The 27,241-nt window shown below is 41.5% G+C and overlaps 1 protein-coding gene across 40 annotated transcripts in view; it reads left to right on the top strand.

The window, feature by feature from the left end:
* EPB41L3 (erythrocyte membrane protein band 4.1 like 3) overlaps positions 1-27,241 on the top strand; it is a 139,124-nt gene that overhangs the window by 83,449 nt on the left and 28,434 nt on the right. For all 40 annotated transcript variants that reach the window (XM_083824014.1, XM_083823997.1, XM_083824019.1 and 37 more), the window contains exons 4-9: positions 14,548-14,652; positions 16,978-17,020; positions 20,666-20,741; positions 22,010-22,228; positions 22,561-22,648; positions 25,921-26,073. In XM_083824014.1, the coding sequence (XP_083680140.1) occupies positions 14,548-14,652; positions 16,978-17,020; positions 20,666-20,741; positions 22,010-22,228; positions 22,561-22,648; positions 25,921-26,073 (684 nt within the window). The remainder of the gene's footprint in view (positions 1-14,547; positions 14,653-16,977; positions 17,021-20,665; positions 20,742-22,009; positions 22,229-22,560; positions 22,649-25,920; positions 26,074-27,241) is intronic.

Genomic DNA, 27,241 nt, shown 5'->3' with positions numbered 1-27,241 from the left:
CCATAGCTGGGGCCAAAGCTGCTCTGGCAAAGAGGATGCTGAAGGCTTCTCTGTAAAGCAAGGTAGGCCTATATATTGCATTTACTTGTTTAGTTCTTCAGACCAACAAAGGAAGATCCAAGACTGTAACTTGATTTCAGAAAACCTTAAAAAGGACGGTGAATGCACTAGCTGAGGTTTTTCCTAAGGTACAGGAAAACAAGCAGAAGTAACTTATTTCTAAATTCCTCCCGCTGTAAGTAGGGGTCTTCAAGTGCTTTAGTACAATTGCACTATTCCTAGGATTTATCCCTCTCCACTTCCCTCTCTGCCTCATCTTGTTTTTCTGCTATATAGACTGCTGCATTTTAATTAAAAGATTGAAGTGGAACAAGCTGTCATTCTCTTCCTTATATGTTGCTTAATTTGAAGTGTTTTTCTAAAACAGGTCAGAATTTATCTTAATTTCTGCTCTAAACATACACAAGTTATTAATCACAGAGTGAGATCAGAAAGCTATAACATAATCTGTCTAAATAAATGGCAAAATAATTAGATTTCATTTTCAAGGGCTCAACTGCCTGAGCCCATTGGTAATTTATACTCTTTCTTCGTTCTTCTACCACTTGGACTTCATGACTGTACAGGAGAACGGTGAAAGAAAATAAATGTTTCCGTGGCAACCTTGCTGTGGCATCCCTGCAGCCCTCTATCAGACAGGTTGAATTGCCATGTAATTCAGATACTGTGGAGAGCGTGGAAATCCAGCATCTCAGGAAGCATTACTAGTACCCCCTCTTCTTGGTGGATGGGGGTCAGCTGAGGTAGCAGGGGATTGTTAAAAATACACTGTTTTTTTTACATGCGGTTTTCTGTCAAGCTTCTACTTTCACCGAAGCATTAATCTGCTGACCAGTACAATAGCCCCTTCTACACTTCTGTGAGGGTCCTGCCTAATCAAGACCCCATTTTCTTAGCAGTCAGTTTCCCCACAACCTCAGAGGCCTTCAGAGTACCATACTTGAATGGAAGGGGTGAGATGTATTTCCATAGATTTCAAACCAGGGTTTATGGCTTGGACAGAGGCCGGCTGGAATGAACAGGTCACTGTCTGCCCTGCACAAGTATGTGCTGAAACTCCTCCTTGCAAAATGGGCTTGAAGTGAATGGCTTCTCATATAGCATGGAGTACTGTGTTTCACAGGAATTTTTCTTTTCATGAGAAAGTGAGGGTGTAAGGATGCTTTCTGTAATAAATTCGAGAGTAAGGATGGTCATAGGACAGACCTGAAGAGTAAAGAATGAGCAGACTTATTTTTGCTCTGCCACCATTGCCAGAAAAAAAAAAAGCAAAAGTGATGACTTCAATATTGCATGTGTTTCTTCTCCTGGTTTTCCACATCTGGCTTGTAATACTACCTCCGGAGGAAAAATCCTCCCATGTCTCGGTACACCAGTGGCAGAACGAGCAGCCCCGCTGTCCCCCTGCCCGGTGCAGTGGCTGGAGCCAGCCCTCCCTTCCCCAGGAGCTGTCTCAGGGCAGACGTGTGCTCTGCTTTGCCACGGACAGTTCAATAACGTTGCCTTTCTTACTCGTTTTGAGGTAGACGTTAAGGTCAGGAAGGAAACTGCTGTAATAATATGCGCTCTGCTTTCTGAAGGGTACAGTTTCAGTTACCCCCTGCACGTTTTAATTGTTTAATGAATTCCACACAGTCTCGTGCAAATGGCCTTACATGTGAAACTTATTACTGAGTGCAAGAGGGAATTTTTTAATAAGTCTTTTCCTTTTGACCTACTCTCTGCTTACATTTCAGTTAATTTAATAAGAACAGCTTCGCGTTAGGTTTTTGTTCCTTACCTAGGACGTGTTTCAGTAAATGTGACTGGGCTGAGATGCGTTGTCGGCATTATACAGAATGTTTTCTGTCCCCAGACCCGCTAATTAAGGCTGACTTAGATTAGCCAGGGGATTCAGTTAAGATCTATCTTACCTGACACATGTCAGTAGGAGTCTGAGTATTGCCTGAGTATGTTCCAACTGAATAGAGTTAATATACAACTCTTCTGGCTTACTTTTTAAAAATACAATGTGTGGCTTTTTATGAGTTAAAATACTTGTCAATTCAGGAAGCATAATGTTCTGGAAATCAATATCCATGTTCTTCAGCTTATAATAATGAACCAATGAACCATGAGGCTGAGCAGAAAAGTTTTTTTTGCTTAAGTTTGGTAATTGAAACAAAAATAAAAATGTTTGGGCTTCCTTTAGAGCTTTTCTTTCCTTTTTTTTTTTAAATTTTTCACTGAAGATAAATAAATCAAAATTTAAAAAAAAAAGTCCAAGAATGCCGGTGTGGCACCTCTGAGCTCCTCGCAGCTGGGAACGTCTGGGCTGCGTGGTATTCAGGGGCAAAATCTGTTATAACCTGGTGGGGAAATGCACCTAAATGATAAAACAGCTGGGTCTCTTGTGTTTCCTTCAGTTAATATACAAGTGTTTTATAGAGACTGAAGGAGAACCAAGAATTAAAGCCAAGTCACTGTTTCAGATGTGGTACCAAGTAAGCAGCAGGTTGGGCTTTAAATTCTGCCTTTCAGCACAGCAGAGGACATGGTTACAGTGAGAATAAATACCAGAACTTTAAATTTAAAAAAAAAAAAAAAAAAAAAGTATTGTACACGTGCTCTTGACATCTTCTTTTTGCATCTAGTCCTCTTGTCTTTTGTTAATAGTTTCTGAAAATGATTTGAGCAGTAAAATGATGGGTTTAGGAGACAAACATCTTCATTTTGATACTTTGGAGGCAACAGCCATTTTTCATAATGGTGTAAACTATCAAGAGGGCTAGACCTACATTGACAAATAATTTCAACTGCCCTGAAATTGCACTTTGTAGAGAATAAATCATTAACTGAAAACTTCCAAGTGAAATGTTGTCTCTGGTTCTCTCCCCTTGGTGAACCAGTTGGAAATAAGCCAGGCAACAGGAGCTTGTTTTCCATCTGGCAGACTTGTATTTATGTAGTTAGTTGGTTTTGGTCACGCACACTCAAACCCAGCTACTGCAGGCCAGTTGCTGGTTAACCTGGGATGATCTTTTACCCCGGAGTGATAGAGGTCTGTCTGCTCCAGTGCCTGTCCAACCTCAGCGTTGTGCTGCTTCTTTGTTCTTCTCAGTGGACAGGGAGCGGGGCTCCTGTCCTTGTCACCGTCCTTGCCGATGGTGAGACTGCATCAATGCATCCACATTTGTCTTCTCCAGATGTGCTGCCTGGCTCACACTGGCCAGCCTGCAGTTTTTTCACAGGGGTGCAGCCAGCACCCAGTCTCTGCAAGTGTTTTTTAAGTACTACTGGAAAATTAATCACACATGTCACAAGAGAAAGGCTTTGCTTACCCCTTTTCCCTTCCCCAAACTGATGCTCAGATTTTAATGCCTCCTGCTGTTTCTGGACGCTGTGTCTGTTCCCTATTTACCCCACATTCCCATTCTCCCAGTGACGCTGGTGATTTTCTTGTCCCTGCTCCAGTCCCACTTTTGCCAAACTTCCCTGCTTTTTGTGGTGTTTACTGGCCTCTTTCTGAGTTACTCAGGTGCCTGTTACGTGTTACAGCTCCCAACCATCCAGTCTAACCTAATCGCTGACTCTGTTGCTAGTTGTTCCTATTTTATAGGTGCTGTCCCCATGTTAACACTTAGAGTTGCTGTTTTCAGAGCAAAACCTAGTCAGTGCTCACTTTATCATCCCCTAAAAGTATTAGCCGTCTCATAAAATCCTGACACCTCATAGGAGTGATTTTTCCAGGTGAGCCCCATGCAGTGTTCGCTGAGCTGCCTGTATGGTTTGTTACCCCTGCCTGTTGACAGAGAGAACAAAATACCAGAGATAGGACTGGGCAGTGAGGAAACACCTGCGTGCGACGGAAAGCAGTGGTGGGCAGAGATTTGTCTTTCATGGTTGATCTTGCTCTGGCAGAAATGGGTTTGGTGTGAAGGGGAAAAAGCTCAGGTGAAGTTTACAACCACAGGGAACAGGCTAAGTTATTTTTCTTGACAACCCCAGCACTGATGATGTGAAGCTCTCTAAGGTACCCCAGATCTAAAAGCCTGATCCTCATGGTGCCTCTCCTGTCTCAGGAGTGTCTTTCTGTGCTGTGGTTTCTGTGTGATGGTTTTTTTTTTTTTCCCCTCTAGCCTGGCAATGTAGGTCAGGGAGAGCTCTGTGGCTTTTAAATTCATATGGCAAGATTACACTTTAAATCTGACTATGTTTACAGTGGGGCTTTTTTCAGTTGAAAATAAACCCGATGTTTATGGTTGATTTTTGCTGATAGATGCCAGTAACCATGTATGGTGCAGGTAGTGGTGTGTTCCCCGTGATGATACACCTGTGCACAGTTACACAGTGGTTACACAGGAGAGATGCACATTTGCTGAGCTCATCCAAGACCTGGGAAAATAAGGAAAATATTTATTTTTACACCCCCCACTGGAAAGCCTCAGCTGCTGTATTGGGTCCCAACAGACCTGCTTGAGTTACTGCAGATCTTCTTGCAGGAGGGAGTGCAGTCAGAAGGCAAATGGATCGGCTGTCTGTCTGGTTAAACACCAGACCCAAACAATCTGTGTGCTCCAGCATACTGAGCAAGGGTAGTACTTTCTCTCTTGAAAAGCCTCCAAAATGATGGAATATGGTTTATTATTGTATGACAGGATTTAGCAAATGTGTGAGACTAATGAATGTGCTGAGAATTGAACTGCTGTTTGAGAAATAGTGGCCATTATTTATTTTTTTTTTTCCAGTATTGGAGGGGAATTCTTGTAAGCTGTTACTAGATCTCAGTTCTTGCAGTATGAATTATGCCGATGCATTTGGGGTACCTAAGCATTCGGTAGTCATCACATTTGACATGCATTTCTTCAGTTGTGCACATGCAACTGTTCAATATATAAAACCCTTCAATATATAAAGACATGCTCCAGAGTATTTATTATTCCTCAGGTGCCACCTCCTGCAGCTTAGCATTGCCATGTACAAAGTGTAGGCTTTATTCGTAAACATGCACACTGTGTAGCACACCCACGAGTACACTTAGAGCTCATGTGATACCGGTGTTAGTGTGATCTCTGCTGCTGCTGTAGAAGGCAAAGACCCTAATTTGGTTCGATTCCAGCGTCAGGACTAGGTCACCAATCTTCTTACAGGGATTTAGCAGTCCCCTCAGTTTTTTTAGATTAGTGCTGGCTCTTTAGGATTGCAAGCTCAAACAGTATTAAAGAAGGTTGCCCTGATAAAAACTGTGTCATGTTATACAATGTCACTGATACTAGGTGCAGGTATGTAACTATAGCACAGACAGTGTTATCTATTTATCTAAATACTTGAATTAAATACTTAGGAGGTAGCTGTCCAAAATGGCTCTTTTTAGGAACAGTAATATATTTCAGTGTTCTATACACAATAAATATCAAAAAGATGATAAATTATAGAACCACCATGATGAGGAGGTAAAAGAAAATCAGTCTTCACTGTATGTCAGAATACCTTCTAGTCTACTGTATGTTTCTCTTATGTGGCATTCATTTGTATGTGCACAGCAGTATGGGATAGAGTTCTAAATTAAGAAGCAGAGGTAGACAGAATAATATTGCATTTTTTATTTCAAACTTTTACATACATTAGTCAGCTACACTGATGTACGTGTGGGTCCTTGTGTAGAAATCTTCATAAAGAGAACAATTGGAGAGCTCGTATTGGCATACAGCTTTCAGGCAAAGCACTTCTTTGGATGAAATACATTCACACTGAAAAAAAAAAAAAGTATTTTCATCATAGCTTTTATTAAACGAAAGGTTTTAAATGTCTAATTCTTAGTTCTCCACACATTTGGCTAAATTGTTTATGCAATACATTGTATTTGGAATTGTGACCTAGAACATTTCCATATGCAGTTTACCAATGAATTTTAGTTTGTAGTTATAGTGAAGTAGATGAAAGATTAAACAGTATATCATCTTGAGAACCAAAAAATGAATGTGTTTCACTGAAAACTTATTATTTTCATTGCCTTTGTTTGCTTTGCCTCCCAAAATGCTATCAGAAAGTTCCTGTTCAGTATCTCCTACCTGTGCTGCATAAACTGCTTACAAACTGAATAGAGAGTATTACGTCGTTATGTACATCCAGGAGATATGTGTCCTCATATGTGTTCATTTATAATAGTCTCTGTGTACCAAAGCTAAGATTTTTCTTCAAGAAACATATAATAGTTGAAGTAAAAACACCAGATTAGTTTGTTTCTTTTGTCATTTAGTTTTTTGTCTGTTTGTCTACATACGAGATGGCAGTGGGATGTCTGTTGTTTGCTCTGTCCATTTGTTTGCTTTGCCACTTCGTTGCACAGCATTGTACAAGTAACTTCAGCAAAGTTTTTGCTGAGTAGCAGAGGTGGCTTTCTTTCAAATGTTTTATGTAATGCACATAACATCAGTCTCAGCATACTAAACTTACAGAGAAAACAAAATGTTGGCTTTTCTGGAACTTTCATTACCATTTTCAGCAAATGCAGCAAGGGACTTAGGGGGCTAAACTCCAATGGTTGAGTCATGTTTTGCTTTGAAAAGATCTCATCCTGTTAGTTATACACATTTTCTGTAAGATGCACTTCATTAAACCGGAGGAAAACTTGCTGATTTTCTGCCAATTAACACTCCAGGAAAGATTCTTCATCCTATTTTTCTTCCTGAATGCTGCACACTTAGCTTCCTGCTGAGGGATTCATTTGTGAAACCACAGATTTGAAGAAATTTGTGGATTCTTTTCTCCTCTGTCACCTTTCTCCTTCATCATCTTTTCCCAGTGGAGAGAAACTGTGGAGGAGAGAGTAAACAGCCCAAGAGAAAATCCTCTAACGATGCAACGTATGAATATGTGAAAGTAAAAGGAAGTCAAACTTCTTTAGAATGGCTTCTTACATTTATCTTCCTTGAGGAAAATTAACCCCCTGCTATTTTTTTTTTCATCTTCTAATGAAAAATACAGATTAGTTCAAAAAATACATTTTCTCTATTTGGAAATGTTTTGTCCTAGAATGCAGTGATTAGCTTCTAGAATTTCTCAGTTCAGCCCTTTGTATGTTGGCCAGATCAAACTTATCTCAAAACAATACAGGCAATGTCATAGCGAGTAGATTTTTATTTCACACACAGATAAAAATATGCTTTTTACCAGAATTATTGCTTGAGTTTAGGACCAGTGATTGTTTCTGCATAGATGGAGTTGTGACATGGTCATCTGCTCCTCCACATTTGGAACCACACAGCACATTTATTTACTTGTAAGGTTGCATGTGTTTGCACATACACATATTACGTGTATTAAATTATGCACATATTTGCATATGCACATTACATTATGATTTATTCATGATGTTGAGATCCTTCCACAGAGATGGAGTTCTCGTTACTAAAGTGATCTTGGAAACTTGCATGCACTTGCCCCCTTTACAAGCAAGTAATGACTATTGGCGCAAGTCATGTTTTTTTCCGAGATTGGGCCAATTTTTGTGTACGATGGGTAATTCATGAGCAAAGAATGCGAACGCTGTCAGGAGGCTGGAATTCAGCCACTCTGAGGCTTGCTTACTGTAGGTATCTCAGCTGGGGGAGTTTGTGGGAAGAGAGTGCTTGCTGCGGCAAGTACAAAGTATTCCTGCTAACCAGCTAATCATTTACACTTGTTTGTGTTGCAAGAGTAATTGCAGAAGCTGCAGGATGGGGAGGATGAAAGTTCCGCCTTGTGTATGTTACTTATTTGATGCCATATGTGTCTCAAATTTTATGTGAGTACTCCTTGCGTTTGCATAGAGGAGACCATCATCGTGGCCTGCGCAGTGTAGAAACTGAGGTGTTAACAGAAAATCTTGCAAAATGCTCTTTGGACACAATTAGAAACTCTTTCATCGTGCATTGTAAATGAAAAAAAAAATAACTAATACTTCTCCACTGAAAAGAACGAGGGGAAAAGAAGAGGCTAGTACAGTCACATGCCAAAACGCATTACTCCATGCAAGACTGGAGCCAGCACACACATTTGTACAGAGTATTATTGAGACCCATTGGAAAGTGCAAATGCTAATTAGGAATGTGAACCAGATAACCTCAACATCATTTAAAGACCAATTATTTCTACCGGGATTTCATGATCCTAATCTGTTTGTCCTTCTTCCAGCGATCATGCCCACTGGAGTTATTACAGTAATTGTACAGAAGTTAACGCCAGGCCAGTGCTAGTGTTGCGTTGTTCACTGGCAGCTTGACAGCTTTCCTGAGGAAGGCGGCAATGTTATGTTTGCATATGTATTCGTGCAGAAAGAAATGTGCAGACACTTTCCATTTGAAATCCAAGTCCACAGCTGTGGTATCTATTTGTCTCTGCTCCTTGACTGAACAGAAAGGGAGGCAAAGATTCAGCTCGGTGGGTTGCCCTGACCTTGTAGGTACTATGCAGCAGAGATGATGGGTGTGGGTGGCACAAACGAATCCCATTATAGCTGCTTGGCTGGGGGACTCGATCTTTGGGTTTTTCCTTGCCTGTAAAATTTGCCCTCGATGTGATCGCTTGTAATTGCTTTCAGACAGCACTGGCATACCTGCATGCTGTAGACAGCTTCCTCCCCCAGCCCTTGCTCAGCGTTTTGCATACACATGAGACTGCAGCATTGTCTGCAAAAATAGAACCACGCTAAAACTGCAACACTTCGGGGGTTGCAATAGCTTTAATTTCTAGGAAGCGGAGAGGGCTGTTTTCTGCTCTTCGGCTGCACATACTGTTTCCCTATCAGTGAGAGGAGGGTAATCTACTAGTGAATAAAAATAGAGCACAAGAGTAGGCCAACACTCTACGCTTTAATCAGGTGTAGGATGATTAACCCCTTAGTGGCTGCAGAGGTGCAGATGGCAGCCTGCAAATTGCGAATGGTGGTGGTTCAGGGGCAGCACAGGATTGCTGAAACAGGAGCCACAGCAGCCTGAAGGAGATGTTTCTGACAGATGGTGTTTCCCGGCCTGCAAAGAACCAAAATTTACCCATTGGAGGCAAGCAGTTCTGGATCCTGAAAAGTTTCCTCTGGCATAATTAGCTTCCAGTCTGGGAAGCACCATCCAGCACATAGTATTTTAAATCTCCCTGATCTCTTCTTATATCACAATAAATAGCAAAGATGGTTCACAGGGTCTTACAGCGCCTACATGACAAGGAGGGTGGTGTTACATCTTTATATTAAATTGTTGGTTGCTCATTTCCCATGCAACTTTCCTAGTTGCTTATCACATCATAATAGCATATGGATTTGGTAGCCTGATTGCTTCATCTGGGGGTATTACCTGAGGGTCCTGATGGACAACAAGGTGAGCAAGAGTCAACAGTGTTTCCTAGCAGCACAGACAGCCAGTGCCATTCTGGGCCACGTTAGGCAGAGTACTAACAGCAGCTGAAGGGAGGTGATCCTTCCCGTCTGCTCAGCACTGATGAGGCTGCACCAGGAGTGCTAGGTCATTTCTCACCCAAGAAATGATAGACCTGGACATACTGGAGAGAGTCCAGGGAAGGGCCACAAAGATGATGACAGGACTGGAGCACCTCTCCTGTGAGGAAAAGGTCTGAGAGACCTAGAACTGTTCAGCCTAGAGATGAGAAAGCTCAGGGGGATCTCATCAGTATGTACAAATACCTGATGGGAAGAGTAAAGACAGAACCAGACTGTTCTCAGCAGTGCCAAATGGACAAGAGGCAATGAGCAAGAATTGAAATACAGGAAAATCCATTTAAACGGAAAAAACAAACAAACAAACAAACAAACAAAAAAACTTTTACTGTGAGGGTGGCCAAACACTGGCACAGGTTGCCCAGATAGGCTCTGGAGTCTCTATCCATGGAGATATTCAAAACCCAGCTGGACCTGATGATCCTGACCCTCACTGGTCCTGCTTGAGCAGGGGGCTTGGACCAGGTGACCGCCAGAGGTCCCTGCCACCTCAACCCTCCTGTGATTCTCTGATTATATTAATGTGCAATACATATTTCGTGACTGAAATGACAAAGTATGAATAACAAAGGCTTACATTTTTTCACTTTAATAATGTCCATTCATCTTAAGTACATTACAGCTTATGGGTTTAATCATAATAAAGGAAAACTTTTTCATTTTTCTGCATTAAGAAGTACCAGACGTTGTACCCAAATGTTCACCGGTGAGAATAATTAACTTTGTAATAATCTTGTTATCCACACAGAGCTAAAATGAAGTACCGAATTTTTCAGGTCCTCATTCTCTATAGTGTACAATGTGTTACCTTGGTCTGGCGGGCTTGTAATGGGGCAGGGGTGTGAGGGATATTGGCTGGAGAAGTTCCCTGAATTTAAAACATCACAGATGAGGGAGGGGACATACGTGCTTGTTCCATCCACCAAGTACTTGCTCTTTTTGCTGAAATACATATTTTAGTAGAATCAACCATTTTATTTCTTTTGCAGTGCTGCAGAAAAAAAGGTCATCATCAGCAAAGATATAGAAGGGAAGAGCGTCCCCTGGGTGGATTAGGGCATTGCATGGGTTGGGGGGGCAGAGTGAGCAAGGGCTTGCTGTGGAAAAGTGGCAAAAGTCAGGCAGTGAAGGGGAGAAGTGGAGGAAAGGGAGGTGTCAGATAGGGTGAGCGATGCTGGCTGGCCAAGAGAGCTGTAGAACCAGGCTTGGGGGAGCTGGGGACAGGGAGCGGAACAGCAGCAGCGGCATGAGAAGTCGACGTGGAGAGGGTTGAGCCTGGGCTGTTTCTGAGGAAGCCAATTAGGGACCCGGAGAGCCTTTTGTGGCCTTCTGCCTCCCGAGGAGGAAGAGGCTCAGGTCCAAAACCAGAGGAGAAGCTGGCGAGGAAAGACCGCTGTTTCTCCTCTCCCTTGCGTGTGGGAATTACTGGCGGGTGCAGACCTGCCAAGTTTACTGCTGTTGGCTCTTTTCACTGTGAGCTTGACCAGGAGGCTGTTTTTTTCCGATTTCGGTTTCAAGCGAGAGCTGTGGGCTTTACAGAGTTGCAGGGAAGAGTCCGTGAAAAGTGTAAAGCTTTTGCTCCCTGACTTCTGTACTCATTTATACTGTGCAATGTATGCTTTGCATTCTTTATGTGGTCTCGATTCCCCAAAGCTTGAGCAAAGTGCCTCTTTTTCACATCTCTACATTTCATTTCATCCCATTCATGCCTGAAACGTATCTAAGAATATCTGTGGGGGAGACTCATCCCATGTTTTTACCTTTCACAACAACTCTTCAGTTACATGGCCAATATGTTATAGCATGGAGTTTGTTTTTTGATCCACTAAAAGCATTGCAAAGGCAATAGGCACAGTTTTTGACCTGTTGAGAATTGCTTTACATTTTTGATATTAAGCTGTGATTGCCCTGTCACCCCCAAAATGGTGGAAGGCAAAGGTTTAGCGTGGGTTGAGGAGCAATATGATTTTATAACTTGGCCTTTCTCTACTTCACCTCTCCTTCCCTCTCTCCCTGCCAAAGCAATGATACCTATTGCCTTATCTGTCATGCTTATTTGATTGCATGGTAAAATAAAAGTAATTAACAGGAGCGTGGGAGGTCTGTTCATTTGCTTTAAGTATATATTCCCAGCTAAACCTCTTAATTTCCCATGGATTTATGCAGTAGCCTCCCCTCACTGTGTTTTTTTGCTCTACAAAGGCAGCAGTGATGGCTCCATTTCCAGGCAGCGTGCACCCCCAAGTGATAGGAGCCCCTTAAATCCTGTGCTGGTGGTAGCACACGGGTTGGCTCTTACCTGGGAAGTGACATTCAGGCAGCAGCTCCTCTGTCTTAACACTGATGGGCTTTTCTGTGGACAGAAGTCGTCCTGGTAAGGTTGACACACAGTGAAGAGAGCATCCTTGTCAGGAAAGACTGTCAGGTACATGTGGAGTTTCTGAAGCCCTCCTGCAGCATCAGCAAAACTTACCAGTGTTCAAATGCAGCAGGAATTTTGTGAAATTGGAATTTTGGCTGAGTGCAGCTTGGGCATCTTCCTAGGGAAGGAAGAGAATAGATTTTGTCATGGGCAAAAAACAAGCCATGCAAGTTATTCCAGGCTTGCTGTATTTAATCTCACTTGCCCACAGTGTGTAGCCAAACAAGAAATGATGAGCGTTTTTATTACAACGCAGCCATACACAACTCTTTCCTACAGTTCCCTATGAAAGCGTCGTACCTTGCAGCTGCTAGCTGCTGTTTCTCAAAGCTGACATCTGTGTGGCTGTACAGATCGGCCACATAAAACAGCTCCTGTGTTGACCTTGTGTGACTCCTGAAGAGGACATTGAAGTGTTGAAGTGTCACAATTCAAATGTAAATGGTGCGGTGGGGAAGCAGGTAACCTGCTTATTCCTCTTTATTTGATATAAACACTTTGTTATCAAGTAGAAAGGCAAGAAATTTGGCAAAATATGGCATTGCTTGTTTGTAGCAGAGGTGTGACTGTTTTGGCTTGAGGGCTCTGGCTTTGTTCCTCTCTGCACACAGTAGTGGAGCCATCTCAGTGGAGCAGCAAATCTAAAACCATCAAGCTCCATTATTTATTTCCAGATCTGGGGATTGAAGAATTAACTAAACATTTGTTTGAGATTATGAAGGAGCTGGGGTTTATTTATGCTTCCTGATACAGGGCTGGAAGCATGTGACAAGCCTAGAGCTGGTTGCACAAATGATATTATAAGGCACAGTAAATGAAGTTAATGCAGTACAGCTTCAGTACATTTATGTGGCTGGTTTCTCTCAGCTGAAGAACACTTGTTAGGCTGTAACAGCCACATTCTTCAGTTTCCCCACCAATAAAACTGCAGAAGATATTTCTCTGCCTTATGTACCATCGGAACCTCAATACAAATATTGAATTTAACAGAAAAATAGATTCCGCTACACAATTTACTCCATCATTGCTCCTAATGTTTTTATCGAGTGTTAAACAGCAACCGTATTTTTATTTATTTATTTATTTTGTTCTTTTTTATTGGCTTGCTTACCACTTCTAAAATAGTTTGAGGCCAGCTTTGGGCTCCGCAGTTTTGTTGGCATAGCCCTGTCAGTTTGGATTGTGAAATATTTGCGCAGCCCGGCCAACACTGCTGGGCTGGCAGTGTGGTATGGGTGCAGCTGTATTGACAGAGGAACATTTTCCTCCACTCCGTTTGTATCGCTCAGAGAGCTGGAGTGGGAAGGAAAGCGCTCGTGCCCACCAAGGGGCTCTGGTGAAACTGCTGTTTTGGTGGGGTGATGTAGTGCCAAAGGGACGTGGGTCCAAGTGGGTGACCTTTGAGGAATGACAGGCTGTCACGAATGTACTCAGCGTAACATGACCACAAATGGCCACTGCATAGCGTAGACAGAAGACAACAATCTCTGTAGTGCTCTGGATTTGTCCTCATTATTTTAATGAAGATGAGTTTGGAAGAAGCATTATGTCTGTTTTTGTTTCAGCCTTCTGTGTTGCTTTTGAAGTAATTAGTGTATTTCCATTCTGCTTAAAGTCATGTGTATGTTACAGATAAAGAAACTGGCTGGCCGACATCAACTAAAATATTTATGTGTGTGTGTGTTTGAAATGAAGTGGTGAGGTTTTTCCATTAGCTGAGGTGCATGTAGGGAAGCAGACGATGTCTGATGGCCCAAATAATTTTGAATTCTTTGTCATAACTAATGCATATTAAAGTTGGCATGGGTAGCTTATAAAGAGGACATTTCTATCTGTGTATTTTTTTTTAAAGATTTTTTTTCAATGTCATATAAAACACTAAGAAGTAGAATGACCTGAATTATTTCTGTCCAATGTGAGAGAGACTATGATGCTTCTGCGAAGAGCTCTTGCTGTAGACAGTGAGATATCTTTTCATATAACATGTTAGCAATAAAGAAGATGAGTGGAACACCGGAAAACTGCTTTCTTACCTAATTGCATTCCCTGTGAGATACTAGGCTCTCATTGATTTCAGTAGATGGTATATTACATTCCCCTATATATTAGACAGAGAAGGATCCTGGAATCAGTCGACAATGTTACTGAAGCAAGACGTCTCCACGTTTGGCTTTTCCTCCAGTGGATTGCCCCCAGGTCACATCTCTGATAATCCATTAGAGGGAATATTTTGTACCGTTGCCTGTCACTGCTGTTGCAAACAAAGGGAACTGTGGTTTATTGAGATATGACCTCAGAATAAATTTGAAGTTGCAATTTCTGAAAGACAGAAGAGCTCTTTTAATTGAAACTTGAAACATGACATGTACTGCCTTACTTTTAACTCCACAACAAGACCTGAGTTTTTATGAAAAACAGATTTGCCCCATTCAGCAGATTCTTATGAAGCTCTGATCAATATGTCTGAAAAATGGAAGAGTTGAAATAAATCATGTCTGGGTTACAAATTCGAGGATTAAACATAAAAAGTGTTATTTTAATTGTTATATTACTTTATTTTCCAAAGGTGATTTTTTTGTTTGTTTATTTCCCTCAGAAACGTTCCAGAGGTCAAGTGCTATTTGACAAAGTGTGTGAGCATCTGAATCTTTTGGAAAAAGACTACTTTGGGCTAACATACAGAGACACAGAAAACCAAAAGGTAACCTACAAAATGTTGGTTGGCCTTCAGCAGCCTGACAGTTGGACATCAGAGCTCCCCTGATACATCCCCAGACAGTTGCAAACAATCCCAAAGCTGTTTTTGTCTTCCTCATCAAGTTACATATATGTATCTAGAGATGATATTTTTTATAACTGATTGTACCTCCTGAGAGCATCCCCTGGGCTTCCTTGGCTTACCTCTGTGTGGGCTGTTAATGACATGAAAGAAGTTAATCATGTACATGGCTCTCTTTCTAGTATGATTTATTTCATTACTGCCATAGATAAAAGTCAGATTCACATTTCTGTAGATATTTTTAAGCATATAATATTCAAATATGGCTTACTTAATACGATGGTTCGGATACAGATAGGCAGGAGTTGCTTCACTGCTAAGAAGTTTTGACTTCAAATCTTGACCTACCTTGTCTTATGCATTATGTTTGATTTGGCTAAAGACATAAGTCTTCAGAAGCAGTCAGCAGCAATAGTGAATCTCATTCTGCATATCTATGGCTCAACTTTAACATTAAATGAACTGTGTATTAGCCATGTGCAAGATGATCTAAGCTTTGGGTAATAAACATATTTTTATGGACACATGAAAGAGAGAGTATCAAAGGCTAACTTAAATGCTGTGTGTGTTTTGGGGCATTTTAAGACAAATATTTTGAAAGAATCCAGCAACAAAACTTCTTAGCAAGATATGCCATGGTCCAGCAGAGATCACCAGGTGATATTTTGTGCTTTGTATGTCCTCAAAGGTCTTCCCTGATGAAGCTGGAGATATTACTACCTCTTTAACTCTTTATGTCCTGTGAGAACAACAGCTTTATTTTCTAGGCTTCCTTTTTATTTCAGTTATATATGATACAAAAGAAATTGGTGTTTTTTTTGTTTCTCTATTCCCCTTTCTTTACAGACTTTTAAATATGAGGATTTTGTTCCTGTTTCAGAAAGTCACTTAAGCAGACACTTGATTCATGCTAGTCCAAGATAACACTTCAGCATATACTTAGTTAAGTTAAGCAGATGTTTAAGTACATTTCCAGATAGGTATGCTTTCCTGTACTGGAAAGAAAAAAATGCATGCATTACTAATGGGTGGCTTAGAAGTACCAAACATTTATAGATTACCAGTTACTTTACAGAGCTAAGCAGCTAAAAACCAACGGACACCATGTTTATTGATCAATATCATGCACATTTCTAATGTCAGAGTACTTAGCAATTCACCTCCATCCTCTGCCAGATAACTTCCAGGCAGACAATAACGTCACATTTGAAAACAGAAATCCTGATGCACCTTTCATAGAGGCGCATAGTGTGCTTTTACAGAAAGCTTGGAAATGGCTGGAACTCTTCGGGCTCATGTTTTGCACCACTGACTGGATTTGGACAGCTGCAAACTGGTTGTTTTTGTTGGGTGTGGGAGTTTTTGTGTTCTGCCCGTTTGATATTTCTTTAATATTTTTTCTATGATACATCTGTTTTTCTTTCTTTGGACAAAGTGGAACTTTCCTCAGGGAGGCGAACTTTATGTTCTGGGCTGTGTGAGGCATTTTAAATATTAATTTGATTCCATTAGAGGACGAGGCACTGGCACAGGGTCTCTCCCTCCCAGTATCTCTCCCGGGGCAGTGCCCTATGAACAGCAAGCTCTGGCTGCAGCAGCAGCAATAAGAGACCCCAGGCTGCTGCTCGCCTCCTCTGGAGAAACTTGGTCTCAGCCAGCAAAGCTCCTTGGCATTAGGGGAAGTAGTAGCACATCGCTGTGACAATCCCCCACCTCCTTAACTGGGTTTATGTGCTATCTTCCTGCCTAGCCACCAGCCTCGGATGGCATGGATGGGGGTGGGCTGGGCCGCAACTCTGCCCCGGGTCCCCCCACTCTCCACAGTGCCCTCATGCTAGGAGGGGGTTGCGAATGAGGCAATGCCCTATGGCACACTTGTGTGTCTGTGACATGGCTTTTCAGCACATCCAGCCCTTCCACGATTCAAGAAAAAGAATTAAAAAATTATTAACAAGCTTGTAGAAATTTAATTGGCATTGTCCCAGGAGATACATTAGAAAAAAGGTTTCTGTTATTTTTTTATATATATTTTTTAATTTCAACCTTGCCCCTCTCCAGCTTCTGGGAAGGTCAGAAACAATCCAGATTCTACATGCTGAAAGTTACCATTATCCCTGCTTACTGCTGCTCCAAAGAGGAAGGGGTGGGCGTGCAGGTTTTCTAGCTTTGTCTCATAGCACTGTTTTAGAAATGGTGTTGATTGTACTTTCTAACTCAAATTGAAAAAAGGAAACATTTTCTTTTCAGAATTGGTTGGACCCTGCCAAGGAAATCAAAAAGCAGATCCGAAGTAAGTTTGTTATTGTTTGTGTGTTTCTTTCAGGGATTCTGGAAAACATTTCCTTCTTGTGTTCCCAGACCCTAGAATCTGAAAAAATCCTTTAGCTCTCCATACAGTTTTATCTGTTGTCTGCTGCTGGCACTAGGCATGGCCTAGGTTTCTCAGTGAGTGTGGTCTCTTACATATGGATAGCCACCTCGCAGAGGCCTGGTGGGCTACAAAGCCTCTTCTCTCATTGATTCCAGCCTCCGTTGTGACAAAGGGACAAAGCTGGTGCCCCCAGTGTGGTGTCCCAAGCTGGAAGATCCCAGTGGGAGACCCACTAAAGAGCTGTAGTACCACTCGTTCCACTGTGGTCACAACCCCTCCAAGAGCCGTCCATAGGAAACGTGGGGGTGCCCTGTCACTGACGGGCAAGAGATCTGCCCCACTGGACGCCCCTGTGGTGTGAGTGCTCCTCGCCCGGGCCCCCTGCTCATGGGGGCTATGAGGCAGGTGGTTTGGGGCCACAGCCCCCTTGTCCCCACCTTTCAGTGTATAAGGCAGCATGGAGCTTGCTTCCCCCTGGGGTGATGAAACCTCATCTGGGAGCTGAAGTTTCAGAGTCGTCTTCATCCTGTCTCTGGAACAAGAATTACCCACGTGTTTACCCCATAAAGGGTTCAGGCAGTTACTCAGGCTCGTAACACATGAAGTTCCATTACTGAAAACAACTTGACATTTGCAGAGATGCAAAAACCTGAAGTTTGACATTAAACGACGTAACCCTAGGGACTAGGCCATGTATATAAGTTATTTCTTTATGTAACTGATATTTATATCAAATCCAGGAACACTGTTAGTACTCCACATTGAAATGTTTTAATGATGCAAAGATAGTGCTCTAAAATATCTTCCCTTCCTGCATGTCAAAAGCTTGAACTTTGCTTCTAAAATGACCATTCAATTCGCACAGAATCAGTCAATTTTCTGCTTCACGTGAATATTTTAAAAAGCCCTGTTGTTAAATTTAGCTGTCTGCTGCATTAGAAATTCAAAAATGTCTGGAAGGAAAACTGTGTCAGGGCTGCCAGGCTTGAAACTTGACCTGCCTTTTTTTCATCCTCACTTTTTCAAATTGATGAAATGTTTGTGTGTGTTCCTTTTTTTTTTTTTTTTTTTTTTCAGGAAAACCTCAGTATTTTTGTCTTTGCAGGTTTTGTAAATAACCTAGCACCTGTGCTTTTACAAGCAAACACATCTGGTGGTTCACATTTTTTGGATCAGGTCTGGCAAATGAGTCATTCCCCTCTCCGTAATTCAAAGGGTTACTTGACACTGACTGCAAAGCTTCCTCCGCTTCTCTGAGCAACTGCACCTTTCCACCAGTATTATTTTCATTACAAGTTAAATGATTGGCAATGAAGAACAATGAAAATCTGTGCTCCATTGTATGCCTTTTATCAGTCCATGGAGAAGGTGGCTCTGGAGAGGAAGGTGCTGTAGACCTTCTTGAGTCAGGTTATGCTGATTGTCAATGCAAGTAAAGCAGCTCAGCTTCAAACTGCTGATGTGAAATGCATTTAGTATGTGCCCAAGCCATGAGCTGGATAGTGAAAGGTAGTGACAGCAAGAGATTAACCAGGGCAGAAAAGTCTAGTCCTGGACGTGGAGCTGGGGACAGTTGTATTTGCAGGAGATGACAGTGATAATTTGCTTGCTCTGGAGAATTCACTGTAGAAGTTTGGAACAAGAGAAGTATGGAAAAGTAGGACTCTTATGCATGATACTTTTCATGAATGGTAAAAAAAAATACATATGTCATCCTGCTTACTGAGTGCTGTACTGCACTCAGATATTCTTGATTCCACTGCAAACAGGAGATTTCATTGCAGTGTCTAAGAAACAAGGTCCTCGCTGTGTTTACAGCCTCTGGTTCACACCCCATTAGTTTTAACCCACTGTGTTTTATTTTAGCCCATGTAGTTCAGGGAGAAGGCTTCTTACTTAGTTACCTTAACTGGCCATGCTCCCAAGGGTTATAGAGTAGGTTTCATTTATTTTTGTGTGTGCTGGAAGCATGGGCACAGATTTTCAGGCTGTGGTTTTTGAGGCCCCCAGCCCTCCACTGTGGAGCAATGTGGAGTGGGACCATGCCCCATCCTCGCTGCTGGCCAAATCTTCCTTCCACCAGGTTTTATGGTGCAGGGGAGTGGAAAAGGTCCTGGAATAAGGAGCCTGAAAATTTCACCAAGAGGTAAAACCCTGATGGTAAATGTCAAAGACTTATTGTGCATACAGCTGGTTTTCTTGGGTTTTCATGGATGACCATAGCAAATGGGACTGGATAGGATGAGATTTCCTTGAAGTCTCTAAGTAAATAGTCCCAAACATCCACTCGGAAAAACCTTACAGCATTTCCAGGCAAGCAGATGTTCACTCTGCCCAGAATATAAGCTTCCTATACCAGAGAGTGTACCAGATACACCACCAAGACCCATGTTCATTGGGAGTTACCTAGGCACAGGGTACTTCTGGATCAAAGATAGGGGAAAACCTTGCTCTGCAGGATTTACAAGGAGGAATACTGTTTTTCACAGCATTCATGAGCACTTTGTCATTACACAGCCAATATGGGACCTTTTGAGAGATTTATTCTAGTTAGATTTGTAATTGGATGTCAACACATTTCAGAAAACTCAAATGTCTACTTTGGCTTTGGTTACAGAAATACTGTAACTTACAGTAGAACTGCAGGTGAAGCGGTGTATCCTGCAACAAAGGCCTCAGAAAAAATCCTGTTCACGAGATACCACCGTGTTGCTTGTTAACATGTTCTTGTTTGGGGTTTTGTTACAGCTTTTCATTTGCTTTAGAGATATGCACTAGTATAACCTCTCCACTTCTAAATAACAGCATTCATATTTACATTGCCGTGTTCAACACTTTCTGGTTTTCAGTCTTTGTATTCTTTCAGGACAACATCTAAAAGTAGCACTCCAAAACTCTTTTCACTAAATATTTGCAGTGATGCAAACCAGTTATCCCAGGGGTGATCTAAATTGACCAAAATTACTAACTGGGAATTTCCTGGTGTTCTGTGCTTAAGGCCTTTTTTTCAGCTGTGGTGCCTGTGTTTGTCCTTGCAGTTTTGTCGGCACAGTAATTTCTGCCTGCTGGCAGCAGGAGCTATGTGCTGAGGCAGCACCCTGAGATGATGCGGCTGAGCTGCCCTGGGCAAAACCCATCCAGCACATCACCCCAATCAGCTGCCCGAGTGAACCCTAGCTTGCCGTGTTTCCAGTGCCTGCATTTTGGGTTTTTGGTTTTAACACATGTATAGGCTGTGTTTTCAGATGGTTAATTCCAGTAAACTTTTTTTTTTTTTTCAGACTGAATTTTTCTAAGTATTAGCAATAAATTGCTACTCACTTAGAGCCCTCGCTTCAGTGAAAATCTTACTAAATAAGAAAAGAGCTATAAGGTCTGATCTAATACCGTAATTATGAAACAGAAAAGAAGTATCATCAGAAAGATATACAGGAAAGAGATACCATATCCTGTTCTTATTAATTTCTTGACTGGGGTATTTTTAAGTCTGCTGGTAAGTGAACAGCATGAACATCTTCATTTGCACTTACGTTGTACTTTCAGTAAACCTGTGTTCTCTTCCAGGTGGTGCTTGGCAGTTTGCATTTAATGTGAAATTCTACCCTCCAGACCCTGCCCAGCTTTCTGAAGATATTACCAGGTGTTTAAAGCATTAAATACCTTTCTAGAAGGGGCTTCAAAGCTGTTTCTGAGAGCGCTTATTCTCTAATTATCCAAGAAAAGGAATGTTTTGTATTCCCATTGGCTTTCTTTCTCTTATGAGCTTATGGAAAATATGTGATGCTTTGGCAGAAAAGACACTGTGAACAGTGTTTAGTCCTCTGAGCTCAGACAACTTTCTTTTTTATAATTTAACCTCAAAATCAAGCTTTTCCAATATGCATATTCTTGAGAGTTGATTTTAATTTTCACAGAGATGCCTATGCCCATTTTTGCCAGTGGTAACAAGATTTTACTGTCAGCAAAATGGTAACTGTGAAAGGAAAGAATGGGGATGGAAATGAGCATGCTTGTCAATTTTGTGTGTCACTGGCTAGGTGTGCTGTTGGTGTGCACGGTATGGTGAGTGTGGTGGTAACGAAGTCAGGTAGCTCTGCAACCTGCACCTCTGCTGAAGGGAAGGATTGCTCTTTTTTGTGTATGTAACTGGGTTCAAGACACAGAGGCTATATCTGCAGTAAAGAGCTTGGGAACATTTCCAAATTCCTCCTAACCCACCTAACTGAGTGCATGTCCCAGTTCTCTGTCAGCTCCATGTTGGGGAAAGCTGTGTTAGTTGTTACACCAAAAATCATACCTGACCTCCAAACAAGGGCATTCTGTCATCAGGCTTGTAGCAAAGCTTGTGGAGGACTCGGGAGCTCTCTCTCACCCTTAAATTCCCGAGGGAACTCCGTGCCTTAACCACAAAGCCAACATGCTTCACTTTATTTCTGGATTCTTCTATCTGGTGATCCCTTGCACTGCTTGTCATTGTGCTTTTAACAGCATGTACCATTTAAATGTGTTTTTGAGAAAGCTTCATGGTTTGCGAAGGAGACATCTTTTGAACCGCTTGGAGTTCAGCTACCCCGTAGGGAACATTATTTATCCTTAAAGAAAAAAAATATCAGTTAGCAATATATCTCGGTGATTTATTATAGAAAACAATGGGGTAATTCACCATCTGGACCACAAAACAAAATAGCAACCCATTTTGTTAAGAAATCTCCATGCAGTTTTATAAAGATTGATTAAGCATTGCTACCCACAAGTTAGGCAAAGGATGGTTTTAATTCTCATTATCCTTGCTAATGCCTGAAAAACCTTGAGCTTGGGAGTTTTCTGCCCGTCAGCAGAGGACCCCTGGCTCCTTGCCGCTCTGTTGCTGGTGGGCCCTGTCTGAGCGGTGGTGGTGCTCCCCTGCAGGTACTACCTCTGCTTGCAGCTGAGAGACGACATCGTGTCCGGCCGGCTGCCCTGCTCCTTCGTCACGCTCGCCCTGCTGGGCTCCTACACCGTGCAGTCCGAGCTCGGCGACTACGACCCTGACGAGTATGGCAGCGACTACGTCAGCGAATTCCGCTTTGCGCCGAATCACACTAAGGAGCTGGAAGATAAGGTGATCGAGCTGCACAAGAGCCACAGGTAGGATGGATGGAGGCCGTAGCCTGCCTTCAGGTACGTCCTGCAGCATAAGGAGATGTTGAAACCTGCTGTTGCGTACTTCTGAAGTGACGGCACCTAATAAAAGTACTTTTTGGACGTGACTCCTCTCTGTGCCTTCAGTTAGAGAAGAGATAACACGAAAGCGTGAAAGATAACAGTGTTTTCACCAGAGCTTCAGCTCTGATAGGTACCGTGCTATTTAAGGGATACAGCTTCAGTTGTGACAGGCTGAAAATGTCTTCCAGGTGCTGGATTTTAATTCATGTTCTGTTTCCTTAACACTGATGCTAGAATTGGTTGCTTTTCCTCAGGGGAATGACACCTGCAGAGGCTGAGATGCATTTTCTGGAGAATGCCAAGAAGTTATCAATGTATGGAGTAGATCTCCATCATGCTAAGGTATGGACTACAGTTCTTCCAGCAGGGAGCCTACAACAGTCATCTTTCTCATGTGGCATAGTACTTGAATATGCATGGACAGCCTGATTTATTCTTTCTGGTTTGGGACAGGCAGATTGGGGAATAAATCACTGGTCAACATGAGGAAAGGTGGCTCCTGGGATAATCATAAATATTTCTTGTAACTGTAACATAATTTAGCCTATAGATTCAAAGATGCTGCACATCAACATTTCATGTTAATTGAACAACCAAATCCTTGGGAAAAAATACTGAATGGACACAGTAATGAGAAAGGATTTCAGAAGCTGTCCAAAAAGTGAACAGTGGTCATTTCATTCAACTATATTTTTCAATTTAATAAGGCCAAGTATGGTATCTTAGCTAGATAAGCAGATCATTTCTAACACTGCAAAGAATTCTGAAGCAATTATTTAGATGTGCTGGAAACCTAATCGGATTGATAGTCATAGGGAGACAGCGTCTGGTCTCTCTTCTGAAGTGTCATCGTTGCAGTTGACTGGAAGGGAAGTAATGCTGCTGGAAGCATTCTCCCATGACGAGGTGGTTTCTCTAATCATCAGCAGGTTAAGATAGGACCAAAAAAATGATCATGCTTATTGTGGCTTGGGAAAGCCACCTGCCAGCTTTCGGTTTGTTCATGGCTTTTTTTTTTTTTTTCTCCATATAAATAATTACTTCACTCTTCAATTTTTCTTCACTTTTCAAAGTAAGGTTGAGGGATTTTAACATCTCTGAGGTTAGCAAGCATCCTTGACAATGAGTATTGAACAAAGACTTCTGAGCTGTGGAGAGCACTGCATTTCCTGTAAAGGTCAAATTGCTGTGAGCCTGTTTTTATGCTGCAGCAGATCCTTTCAAGAACTGAGATAAATTTGCAGCTTGGATCTTGAAAGGGCATGCAACCATGTCCCTGGAGCATTTCATAGGAACTGTGCATGTGTGCTACAGAATTCAAGGTAATCTTTTGTGTTCTGTTAATTGCCTTCACTGAAAATGAAAAATATGGGTATGGCTCAATGGGCAGCACTTGACCAGGAAGCATGCCACTGCTTTTCCTGTGTCTTGCAGATAGGTACAAAATCTTGAGGCACATTTGGAACAGAGATAGAAACAGATTGATGAATGTCACTCAGTAGCTTTTTTTTCAACACCCTTTGTCCAACACAAAGAAATCTGCAGAACAGCAACAAAGTGAGTTCCTGCTCTAAATATGTTACAGGCTTCATTACCGAAAATTTGACGTAGCATGGCATTAAGACCTGAGTATTTTTCAGAATACTGGAGAAAGGCTGTGAAATTTAAGACAGGGTGTCCTTAGGTAACCTTTTTTTTTTTTTCCTACAAAATATCAGTGTCTAGTTTTACTTTTCTGTTCTTCATATTGAAAGACTCAGAGCAAACAAAGTTTTAGTCAAGCCAATCTCTCTCTAAAGTGATGTTCTTAATAGAGAAAGCTGCGCTGGTAACTGAATTGGGTCTGTCTGTGGAGTAAGAAATCCAATGATAATCTTGGAAACTGAGCTAAAAGTAGGAAAACTAGAATCTTCATGAGAAGCAGCACTTGGTTTTAATTAGGTCTGTTGGTGAGACGGGATAGTATCAGGCTGTGGGACCTGCGTCTCTATGGATGCCTTTTTGAAGTCGTGCAGTGGCAGATGTCTCTGTGTCAACGTCAATTCATTAAGGCTGTGCAGGTATCCAAGTTACTCAACAGATGCTGGACTTGCCAACTGCTGTTAAAACTAGCTCTCAATTACCTAGCACAGGGCTACAATTAAGAATGTGTTCAGATGGATAGATTTGTCGTCTGGGCTGTCAGCACTCTGACAAAACCTCCCATTCGTATGCAGAGCTATGGGTATGTGCAGCTCAGCATCTTGTGCCTCAGACGTCAGAGCAAAGAGCGCTGTGTTCTGTGCAACTGCATGGCTCCTGAAAAACAGCCAAATTCTCCTCGTACTCGGGTTGTGTTTTACGCCAGTAGTATCACATTGAAAAGCAGTTTCTGACACCAAAAAACACAAAAGAAGCCTTGAATGGATTGAGGTCTGCTGCAAAGGTGGGGAGGAAGAAAGGAAGCATTTCTCAGCAAGGTTTTAAGAAAGTATACCAAAAGAAGCAGCCCCTTTCATCTGCAGCTACATGCCATATTTGAGCATGTGCGTGTTTCAAGCATTTTCCAGTCAGTGTGATCACAGACAATGAGACTTCATTTTTAAAAATGTATTCACTGTATTTAAGCATTACTCTTTTCTTAGGAAGTTGTAAAACTGAGTTTGCTGAAAAAAATAACTTTCTCTCTTCTGCAGTACCTCACAATGGTATCACATGAGAGCTTTATTTAGAAAAAAAGATGTCTTTTGGGGTGTTATACCATCATTGTTGGAACATACATCCTTTATTGATACATATTTTTTTTAACACTGGAGTGACCTTGTGGTACTAATTTGTTGTTGTGTCTCTGACTTTAAAAGCATCCTTATTTTTTTTAATTCAAGCTGTGCTGTAGCCTTTTCATCTGATCATGTGTGCCTTTGTGTTCATCTTAAAATGTAATTAAATTTTCACTATGTGCCTAAAAATGTTTGGAAAAATAGCAGAAAATTATTAATTCACTTTATGATTATCATACGATGACATCTCCATAGCTGACTTTTACAACATTAAGTTATTTTAAAATAATTACCAGAGGACTCTGTGCTTTAAGGTGGACATTTCTTTTCTCTCGAACTATTAGTACTTAGCTAAATGAAAAAAAAAATTTACAGGCTAGTGGTGATGGTAAACACTGAAGATTGGCTTGAGACTGAAGATTGACTTTGAGAAAAAAATCTGTATGATTCACAAGGTTTAGTCATGGAGAATGGGTGATGCTGGGACTGGTAAATGTGTATGCAGTCCTACTTACTTTCAATCTTGTATTTATCCTAATGACCTTAAGAAGTAATTAAAGAGTTCTATATGGTTAATATCATTATTTTAATACCAGCTAAAGTGAAACCCCCTCCTTTTGGAGTCTTTCTAAAAGATGAAATAACTTCCACGACACTCAGGTTCTGATCCTGCCCAACCTTACTATTACTTGCATGAATGCAGTCAATGAGTAGTGTAGCTCTCAGAAATAAGGTCACTGTAGCTGACGCATTAAAGATTTGTAGCTCAGACAGAAGCACAGTAGACAAGAATCTATAGTACTATTGGATTTGAAGAGAGAAGTATTCAACAAAGTACATTGCTTGCTTTTCTAGGATTCTGAAGGAGTGGAAATCATGTTAGGAGTTTGTGCAAGCGGCCTCTTAATATATCGAGACCGACTCAGAATAAATAGATTTGCCTGGCCAAAGGTTCTGAAAATCTCCTACAAGAGGAACAACTTCTACATCAAAATCCGACCAGGGGAGGTAAGGGCAACCTGAAACTCTTCAGTGAACGAACCTTTTCCAAAAACCTGTGTTCTCATTGATTTGTTGATTTGTCATGTCTTACAGCCCTTTAACATTCCTCTTCATTTATATTTTTTTTTAATTTGTGCTGATTTTCTTAGGAAAGAGTAGGTAAATACTTTATTTAAAATACAGGTAAAATCTTCTTTGGTGTTTTTCTGTTTACATCCATGAACTAATGTAAACAGTAAACATGGTCATCTGCATGCAAAAAGCTAATCCATGTTATGAATACTTTGGGCATTTAAGTAACATATTGCTTATCCATGGAGTGCTCGTTATCCACCAACATGTTGTATATTAAATTAGTGTCTATTCATCTTGCACAGTAAGATGCAAACAGGCCATACCAAATTTTATAAGCATAGCAGATTAGTAAATTTGGGGTCTAAGTCGAAATTTGGAGGCTCATAAAAATGGAGTCCAGCATCCATCATTCAGCATTTTTAGTAGATACATGCATTAGCCCTTCCAGGGTCGTAGGAGCTCATGTTCTTTACACGGAAGAAAGTGATGTGAAATCCCGTACAATGAGTGCCCTCTCGTGGCTCAGCCGCACGCATAGCAAATACACCACTGGTAACGTGTGTCTGTCTACCTCATGTGGTAAGCATGCACTCACAGAAATAAGATGATAAACCTTACCAAAAATCCCAGGAAGAGTTCAAGATCATCATAAACAAAAGGATCTCCATTTGAACTGCTGGCAGAGTAATCAGACTGTGGTGGATTAAAAATCCATATATATCCATTTTAGAGGTTGGAGCTATATAGCAGGACAGAAATCACCTGGTTGAGGACTGGCATTTCTCCCTTAATGCAATATGGCAGTTGGGAGTCCTGAGCCAATGTCTCCAGTACTGGCTTCATAACTGACCTGGGAAATCTACTGGGGCCACCACCAGCATCAGGGCTTGAGCAGTTGTAGAGCTGTAAACCAAAATCCACAAACCTACATCCTCTGCCTCACAGCAGACACAGTCTTAGTCACCAACTTCCCAGTCTTGAATTTAATTTAAAAGACAAAAACCAAAACGAATAGCCACTGATGTTCCTTCCCAATGCCTGCAGTCAAGCTCCCCACCATTGATTTCCTACTGAGCTCTGCTGGTCTTGGTATGTAGCT

This window comes from Anser anser, assembly GCF_964211835.1.
Source record: "Anser anser genome assembly, chromosome: 2".
NCBI lineage: Eukaryota > Metazoa > Chordata > Aves > Anseriformes > Anatidae > Anser > Anser anser.
The sequence above is the reverse complement of the archived record's forward strand: the minus strand, read 5'-3'. Positions and strand labels throughout refer to the sequence as shown.